Source organism: Pyrus communis, chromosome 11 (assembly GCF_963583255.1).
Source record: "Pyrus communis chromosome 11, drPyrComm1.1, whole genome shotgun sequence".
NCBI classification, from domain to species: Eukaryota; Viridiplantae; Streptophyta; class Magnoliopsida; order Rosales; family Rosaceae; genus Pyrus; species Pyrus communis.
The window spans coordinates 17707404-17716523 of NC_084813.1; the positions used below are offsets into that span (position 1 = coordinate 17707404).

The 9120-nt window shown below is 37.1% G+C and overlaps 2 protein-coding genes across 5 annotated transcripts; one reads left to right on the forward strand and one right to left on the reverse strand.

Moving 5' to 3' along the window:
* The first annotated feature begins 17 nt into the window (after positions 1-17).
* On the forward strand, positions 18-2650 carry LOC137709355 (protein TOPLESS-like). 4 transcript variants are annotated; one of them, XR_011064853.1, is made up of 8 exons: positions 18-327; positions 798-894; positions 1006-1233; positions 1349-1410; positions 1545-1699; positions 1890-2004; positions 2349-2414; positions 2510-2650. XR_011064853.1 is itself a non-coding variant. In XM_068448442.1 (8 exons), the coding sequence occupies exons 1-4, from the start codon at positions 176-178 to the stop codon at positions 1392-1394; spliced, it is 495 nt and encodes a 164-aa protein (XP_068304543.1). In that variant the 5' UTR covers positions 18-175; the 3' UTR covers positions 1395-1410; positions 1545-1699; positions 1890-2004; positions 2349-2414; positions 2510-2650. The 4 variants fall into 4 exon arrangements, 2 of the variants coding, with proteins under 2 accessions (XP_068304543.1, XP_068304544.1); XM_068448442.1 differs by having other exon boundaries at positions 1034-1233; XM_068448443.1 differs by having other exon boundaries at positions 1034-1233; positions 1890-1984.
* A 5631-nt stretch (positions 2651-8281) lies between these two features.
* LOC137707541 (36.4 kDa proline-rich protein) lies at positions 8282-9120 on the reverse strand. The gene has a single exon (XM_068446427.1). The coding sequence runs from the start codon at positions 9054-9056 to the stop codon at positions 8502-8504; it is 555 nt and encodes a 184-aa protein (XP_068302528.1). The 5' UTR covers positions 9057-9120; the 3' UTR covers positions 8282-8501.

Consider the following 9120-nt stretch of genomic DNA (forward strand, 5'->3'; position numbering starts at 1 on the left):
CCCTGGATTGCCAATAGAAGTCTCTCGACTCCCTCAGAAACGAAATCCAAAAAGGAAAAACTGTGCTCTGCAACACGATTGACGATTTCGATTCTGCTTTGTGGATGCCTCTGGAACTCTCCAGTCCTGCGTCCGTTCATCATATCGCTGGACCTTCCACTTCCAGTGCATCTTCATGGTTTTTTCATCCGTTCCCTCTCTCTCTTTCTCAAATTTCTGCTTCCGCCGTTCTCAAACTCGCCTCTCTCACTCTCAAGCGTTCAGTCTCTCTCGCTCTCAAACGTTGCCGATCTGTCGAAACCCATATTCCTTTCCTCAAAATCCAAGGTACGGACTTCATGCAGCACTAAGTTTTTGGGATTTTTTTTTATATTTTAGTTTTGGATTCGTAATTTTTTGCTCGGTAGATGAGAAAATGTGATTCCGTGTTTCAGTTTTGGTGTTTTTGTGATTTTGGGTTCGTAGGTGTTTCAAATTTTGGATGTTTGTTTGTAGGTTGCAAAACCCTTTGTTCTCAACGTAAGTAATTTAAAATTCTGGGATTGTTCTATTGAAAGTTTCAATTTATAGTTTAGTTTAGTTTTTTTATAATCAGAGTTGAGTTGGTATTTTGTTTCTGTTTGATTATATTGAAATCGGAGTTTCAGAGGACTTCTATTTGGGTTTGATATTTTCCCACGATGTATAAAATGAGGGAGGGCAAAGCATTTAATGCACCAGATTATATTGGTTGTTTTTGTTATTTCATGCTACGTATTGTAATTGGGAGATTAATCTGTTAATTTGTGTTTATGTAGAAATTGGAAGAAGCAAAGAACATGTATGCTTTTAGCACCACCACCTACACTGGATTCCAATGAACTATATCCGAAGAAGCATCTGAAAAATTCAAAGGTATGCATAGTAGTCAGTTGCATTTGCGTTTTGCAGCTCATGGAATGCTTTTTGCAAGCTTAGATTCAGCTCATGAAAGTTCTTATTGCTGTGGTTGTGTTATGGTTGCAGCTTATGGAATGATTTTAAAAAAAATCAGGCCATAATCAGTTTGTACAGGAATACCAAGAAATCAGGGATTAGGATTAATCTCCCTGTTAACATGTGGCCAGTAACATGTCCAGGGCAAGCTTTGAATGCACCTGATGACTTGCCTAAGAATGTCACACGGACTTTGAATCAGGGCTCAATTCCCATGACCATGGATTTTCATCCTTCACAGCAGACTCTACTTCTTGGGTTGTATTTTTTAAGTAGCTACTTATATTTATTTGTATACCTTTGGCTCTACAGTTTTTCCCTAGATGCTTGCTGCTCATAATTGACTGTTGATTGTTCCCTGTATATGCTTCAGTTGGTACCAATGTGGGGGACATAGGGTTGTGGGAAGTTGGATCTAGGAAGATCCTCTGCATGGTAGTTAATAGATACTTTTCTATTTGAAAGTTCTTATTGTTGTGGTTGCTGTGTATTTACTTAGATTAATTATAAATTAGAGGTGGTTAAAAATTCGAAATTTTATTGATGCATGTTTTCTTCTTTCTTCCCAGCTATCAATTTGTTGTCTGAGGAGAATCTGAATAGATCAGATAGTACATGAAGAAAATGATTTTGGTAACGAAGAAGAAAGAAGAGTGAAGTAATGAGATATGAAGTGAACTTTGCCGCTAAGATTAAAATAGAGATTGTAGTGAGCAAAGTCTAGGTATGAAGAGTCTGAGTTACATAATTGTTAATGGCTTTGAACCTTTCTAATTTTGTAAACCGTTAATACTATCTTAAAATTTAAATTATGAATCCTTATAATTGAAATGTCAATGATTTGAAGCTCATGACTGAATTATTACAGTTCTGTAAGATTTATTGATTACCTTTTTTCGAACTGTCTCTCGCAGCGGAATCACCGCCACCAACAGCTATGGCTACACAGTTCATCGTCATCCGGTATTCCTCCAAAATTCCACTATCTCTCTTTGTTCTCTCCTACTCAGTGCGTCTCTATTCTTCCAGGTCCACCAATATCTATATCCCAAATGACTCTTTATATGTATCTATTTGTTAGAGAAGGCTTTTGCCTTTTGGGTTCAATTTTATCTGCTGTCTGCATTGGATTTGATGTCTTCTTGGTCCCTATTTTTTTTTATCCAGCAATCGAGCTTGCATTATGACTTAAGAAATTAGCAAATGAAAGCTGCTTCACTTGCACACTGTAAAACATTCATTGTTATTGTATGATGTCTTTTTAATATAAGATGATTAGGCTTAGGTGATTATATTTTGTACCATCAATTGGTTCGTGTTGTGAATTAACAGTCTTACTATACTATGTTCATCCTTGAATTTACGACTAACAGGTTGCTGAGAAGAACAAAGATGTGCAATTAATAGATTTTGTTGAAATCAAGTTTTTAGCTGAGCAGGTCAGTCTTGATCTCTTCCCTTATTTTTCATCAGGTTGGAAAGGTTCTACAAGGACGCTTGCATGATTTTTGATGTTCTGCTTTTACCTTTTTAGGTGGAAGCCTATCAGGAAAATATCTGAATATTTTGCTCAACTAAGGACACTTCACAAAGGGCACGGTAAGAACCCGTAATTCAATTTCATTGTCATCTTTATCACACGTTTAGTGTTCATCTTTTGAATATAACATTACTTATCTTTTGTGAAAATTCCCCAGAGAGTTAGAAACAAGGATATGATGCAAATCTGAATGTAGGCTGTTTTGGTATGTGTGTGTACGTATAGGTGTGTTATATTGATATGACATGCTGCCTAATTTATCTATTTTTGGATTGCTAGATCAAAGAAGGAAGTTCAATTTATCAAGGATCAAGGTTTGGACTGCTAGACAGCGCGTCGCCTTCGGTTTGAGGTATGGAATTAGTCTCGTGCTTGCAATCTGGCCGCTTACGTGTTTAAATTTCTGGTTTATCAATATGCTCAAGATTTAGTTAGCAGGTAGTTATGCAAACAAATTAAAGTTCCTTTAAGCATATGGTTGGTAGTCTTGGTGCCCTCCAGACTTGTGTAAAAATCTAGCTACAAGTAAAACTTCAGTAACAATGTGTTTTTGTATTTCTTTCTAGCGATCAGCTCTTTGTGCTCGAAATTTGGCGATCAGGACTTGCCTTTGATTTTTTTTTAGTGCAGCAGAGTTTTGCATCGATTTTTTCATCTTCTTCCAGATTTCTGTTCCTTTTTTTTTTTTTATATTGTTTTGGGATATGTGAATGTAATTTTTTGAGTATTTCTTTGCTTCAATTCTCTCTAATTTTTTGATGTTTAGTTTGAACTCCCATCGCAGCATCATCATCATCATCTGCTCTTGCTGCTGCTGCCTTTGACTGGTATTTCCCTATTTGTTGCCCAAACAACAGTCCTCTCAGATACTACTTGCTCTTAGATACTACTTGCTTGGAGTACCATATACCTATATAGTAGTTTGAAAGCTGACCTGGTTTGAAGAAACCTAGCTCAAACATCCCACCTGGAGAGACAATGGTTTGATCGCCAAAGAGAGATTGGCATGACATGATTAAGCTCTTTGGAAACAGAGTCTTCAAACACTTTTCAAAGTTTGAGTCCCAACATTTGTTCAAAATTGTATTAAAGATCAGTTATGCAAATTTGTAGTATATTCTTATATCAAAGATCTTACAATTTGTTTCCTCACAAAAAAAAAAAAAAAAAAAAAAAAAGGAAATATTCCTATTCAAATCTGGGTGCCCACACAGGGCATCCTCTTTTTTTAATATTATTTTACAATTTTGCCACCGATGTGAATAAGAGCAACTCCACCCCTATCCACTTTGCGCCAGCACCCAGCGCATTTATCCACTTAATTGAACAGTAATAGACCCAATGAACAGTAATAGGCCAAAGCATCTCCACCCCAAAAAAAATGTGTTGGCACCCAGTCTAAAAAATGCGCTGGCACAAACGATCTCCACCCCTACAAAATGCGCTGGCACCCAGTCCATTTAAAATATTAAATAATTTTTTTATAAAATTAAAAAAAAATAGTTTTAATTTCGGATAGGATTTTTAACCAATCTCGTCACGCCACGTGTCATTATCCGAACGTACTATTTTTTGAATAGATTTCCGCTAAGATTTTCAACCAATCCCGACAACCCACGTGTCACTTCCTGTTTACAATAATTTAGGCAAGATGTCGATAAGATTTTTAACCCAACATTCACACAACGTAACATCTTCAATGAGTTTCTACGAAGTCATTTTTTTCTCTCAAAGTGTACAAAATATTCAAATGTAGAAAGTGTAGAAAGTGTAGAAAATATTGAAATGTGGTGTAAGGTGGAAGATGAGGGTTAGGTATTTATAGAAAAAAAAATTAATTTTTTAAAATTTTTCTGTATTTTCTAAAAAATTTTTGACATTTTTAAATTAATTTTTAATAAATTTTAATGTTGTAATTAATCTGGACCGTTGGATTTGAAAAATAATCAAATCCAACAGCCAACACGCTGCCACATGGCCAACGGTCAAATTTCTGACCGTTGGGCCTTTTTTTTTTTTTTTTTTTTTTTTAATTTTTGGTCAAATAAACGTGGACCGTTGATCTGTGATCGGACGGTCCAATTTAAAATTTAAATTTAAATTTTTTTTACCTTGGAAATCCAACGGTCTATAAAAAATAGCCGTTGGAAATCCAACGGCTCTGAGGAGGGCCACGTAGCCCTTTGACAGACTCACCCACTTGCCCTGCACCGCGGGCCCCACTGCCTGCAGTAGCTGTCGGCTACTCGCCATCTCCCCCGCGTGTTGTGCACGCGCCAACAAACGGACCGGCCTCTGGGTCTGTCCATTTTGGGCTGGGCTGCTGCCTGGCGTGGGCTGGGTGCCGGGCTGTTTCACGGGCTGGAGGGTGTGGACTGGGTGCTGGGCTGGTAATTTGACTGGGTGCTGGGCAGATTTCTGTGGGGTGGATCTGCTCTAAGGGTGGCACTGCAGGAAAGGCACCAATGAAATATTGGTAGTCATTGTTACAATAGAGTCCTCTACATAGGCCACACTCTCTAGTTTAGTGGGTGTTTGGTGGGCATAGAGGTTTGCCACCAATGTGAGTGGCAACACTTGACAATAGCCACTAAATGAAAAGGGTGGCTTATAGCCAAATTTCTAGTAGTGGAGGTTACTAGAGCAGGATTATAAAAAGACTGGAGAGAGGTTTTTGTATAGCTAGGACATTCGACTTGGAGGTGGTGTGAGAGGAGAGTGAGACTAAAAGTAGGCCAGGTTAACATGTTAAAATCGGGGTGGGATAGGGGAAGGGTTTTTTGTGTCTTGGCTTGTTCGGTCGGATCTTAGAATTTCTCGTAGGAGTGATATAAGTGCTTTGCTGTTGAGAGGTTGCTAGGTGCATTATTTGTCATATTTTCATAATAATTATCCTTATGTTTTGTTAAGGAATTGATTATAAAAGAGCCTTATTATTTTCTTTTTCTCAGTTTCAGCCATTCTGCACATTTAGGACGTTTTTGGTGATAACTCGACTTTCCAAAGGAGTTTTGATGCAAGGCCAATTGGAGAAGGAAGCTAAGAGGCTGAAGATTGTTGTGTTCGAATTTCATAATTTTCCATGGAGCCATCCATTCCAGTTTCACAAATCAATCCTGCAGAAGTTGTTTTCCCGTCAGAATTCCACAGCTGTGAGAGAATCAAGATTTGGAGGCTTTCCTGATTTTTCCTAGTGACATGCAATATATGCTAGGAAAGATAAGAGATAAAGCTATGTTTCCCATATTTTTACAGAATTTTCCAGAAGATAAATCGACCCCAAAACTGGCGTGCAAGACAGATGACGTGTTTCCCAAGCCAAGAGTAAGGATTATTTCCTAGTTTGTGTCATTAATTGTTTAGGAGTTTGTTTTATTTTAGGAGAGTTTGTCCCAAACCTTTTAGGGTTTTTCTAGTATAAATAAGTGTCCTAACCTCTCTTTAAGATATCCATCCACCCCCGCATACCCATATCACCCACACCGTTCTACCATTCACCATCTTTCTTTTATTTTTATTTCTATATGTAACTAAGTTATTTTCTAAGATTTATGATGAAGCCATGACATGAATATATGCGAAGTACTTTGTTAATTATTATCCGATTATATGCCATCTTATATTCTTAATCTTTGTGGGTATTTTATTCTAGGTTCGACTTTCTAATGACTGATCACCTTTAGGAATTTTGCATCTAGATATTTAGATAAATTTATGAGGATGACCAATCAATTAGGTTTACTGGAACTAAGATTAAGAAGAGTAGACAAACTAGTGAGGATGACCAATATCAAACTATAGTCCTACTTGGTTGACATGATTCTTCTACGCTTAATGAGTTTTTATGTGTTTAATTGTATGCCTAACCAATAGGATATAATTATCATGTAGAGATACAAGAGTTGATGCCTGACCACGGATTAATTCATACCTTAGAAAGAACAACCTTTAACATTGGCATGGTAATTGGATAGTAGTTGGCTCTAGGAAAAGTAAATAGGATTGCTATTGGTGAATTCATAACCTTAGGTTGTCTTGTATCGTGTGTGTTTTAATTAATTGTCTTTTATTTTTCTTGTTAATTTTAGTCTTAATCAATTACTCAATTATTCAACTCAATCTATCCTTAATTTGTTTGTTTAACTAAGTCTAGCATGATTAATCGGTTAAATTGGTGTTAAAGCAATCATTGTAAGATTGACCTCGTATTTACATATATTATTACAATTGATTCGTGTGTTTGCAAGGTTAAATTTGGTTTAAATTAATCTATTATTTAGGTTAGTTTAAATATGGTCGGTATTGCATGTCAGCATGCGAGACATACGTTGCTGACAGGAAGGGTTGATTGAATTGGAACTTGAAATGTTTTAGTGACATTATTGAAAATGTTAGGTGATGACATGTCATTTCTTCTTTTTTTTTTCCCTCTGTATTGTCGATATGGTGGTCAATATCGATCGTAACGATCGCTAACCTGATTTTTTTATTTTTTTTTTCTCCAATAAATTGATCAAATAATTGAAACATAAAAAAACATGGTGAAATTTGAATTAAAAAGTTGTGCAAAGAAAACATTACACGAACAATAATTGAGTGTGATGGGGCAATTATATTCCCAATCCCCTTTGGATTTGGTGGATGTGATTCAGCAGGACTTGGATGCAGGAGAAGGCTCGTATTTTTGGAAGCCTTGGTATAAATATAGACAAACTTCCAAAATCCGTAAGAAAGTTGTACGTGTTGCATGTATCTTACATGTGGTACCTGACGTTGATATTTTTTTGAAAGCCTTGACGTTGATATTTTATTCCTACTGATGTCTTACAAACGAATGCAGTTAAAATTCAATGCACTACAGTCTACACATTCATGTGAACCTGCAAACACGCTATTATCAACAGATACAGACATAATAGCCACACACAAAGGAGAGAAACCTACATATATATATATATATATATTACACAACCAGAAATTACCATTTATTCGACAAAGTTTTGCTAGACGAACGGTATTTCGTCGGCCAAATAGTCTTTACCCGACAAAATAAACGTTTGTCGAGCAAAACGGACAAACGTTTTGGTTTCTGCAAATGCTTTTGCCTGGCGAACAGAGTTCGACGAGCAAAGCTTATGTCGTGGGTTAAAGTTTTCGCACCAAGATAAAAGTTAGGCACATAAAATGGCAACCTTTACACGACGAACCTCCCAGCTTTCGTCTCGCAAAGGTATATATGTTGTAATTAGGGTTTACATTTCATAAGGCAAAACATAATATTTCGTCAAGCAAAGGTAACAGACATGATTGGCGTATTTAGTTCCTTAGATGATTTTCGATGTCTGCAAAATTAATATCAGCAATCAAACTGTCAAACTTGTTTGTATATACTCTAAGATTGCACACACCAAAAATCACCAGTATTAGGTAACAGGACGAAATTCTTCAACGGTTAGAAATGAAAATTCATAATTTAATGATTATTTTAGCTCTAATTTTGATGATTTTATAAAACTATTACTCGACTCTATAAGAATATAGTGAAGAATCCTATCATCAATTTAAAATATTTACACTAGTGTCTCGGTTCAATAATATAATGTCGTATGTGAGTTTCTTTAATTACAAATGAAGTTGTATTATTAGACCATGATGTCATGGGCACGGTGGTGGTGTTCCATGCATGTAAGTCCTCTACAGGAGATTAACGAACGGTGAATTAATCAAGGTTTCTTTAAACTCAGGTTATTATATATACTTCCAAGGTTCAAGAAAATAACATAACTAAATTACCACAGTATATCGATCTGATACACTCTTCAAGTAAACAAAACAAAACAAAAACGAATAACAGATTTATCCTCAAGTAGTTTTTACTTTCAAGCTTTGACATGCTTTATTATCAGCTAGCTGGCGCCACATATCCCTAATGATGACATGATTAACAACTACTAAGTGAGATCTAGGAATAAGATATGATGATCATCTACGCAGGACACTGGAATCCGGAGGGAGGAGTCTTCCCACAAGCAATGAGCACCTGAAGAGCAATGGGGATGATGAGGTTGACATTAAGAAGCTTAGCCTTGATGATGGTGCAAAGGCAAATAGCAGCGTCCAAGTCCACCAGTCCCTGAAGCACCGGACAACATGTATCTTTGGCACTGCTTCCAATTCCAACGTGGATAAGACCACCCAACACATCTACACAAGCTTCCAATTTAAGGGTGTCGATGGGACACGTGTCCTTTGGTGGAGATGGTGGTGGTGGTTTTACAGTTGGGGGCTTGGGGGTAGATGGTGGAGGCAGTACAACTGGGGGTTTCGTGGGTACATGAGGAGGAGGCTTTGCATAAGGTGGTGGCTTCTTGGGTGGTTTAGGGTGGGAGGGTGGCTTTACATAGGGAGGATGTTTGGGTGGCAAGTGGGGAGCTGGAGGGTATGTTGGTGGTGAGCAATTGCAGTTAGCAAGAGAAGTGAGCAAACTACCCAAATTGAGAATGAGGACTAAGAGCAAAGCCAGAGCATAATTGATCTCCATGTCAATACTACGACTCCACAACTTTCCAGAGAGTTGGGTACAAAACGGGATATTGAAACCCAAT

What these genes read in the sequence shown, in the direction of transcription:
- LOC137709355 (XM_068448442.1), top strand. Translation starts at nt 176, where the DNA reads ATGGTTTTTTCATCCGTTCCCTCTCTCTCTTTCTCAAATTTCTGCTTC. An exon ending in TCCTTTCCTCAAAATCCAAG is followed by an intron (nt 328 to 797) that starts GTACGGACTTCA and finishes GTGTTTATGTAG; the next exon opens with AAATTGGAAGAAGCAAAGAA. An exon ending in AGCATCTGAAAAATTCAAAG is followed by an intron (nt 895 to 1,033) that starts GTATGCATAGTA and finishes AAAAAAAATCAG; the next exon opens with GCCATAATCAGTTTGTACAG.
- LOC137707541 (XM_068446427.1), bottom strand. Translation starts at nt 9,056, where the DNA reads ATGGAGATCAATTATGCTCTGGCTTTGCTCTTAGTCCTCATTCTCAAT.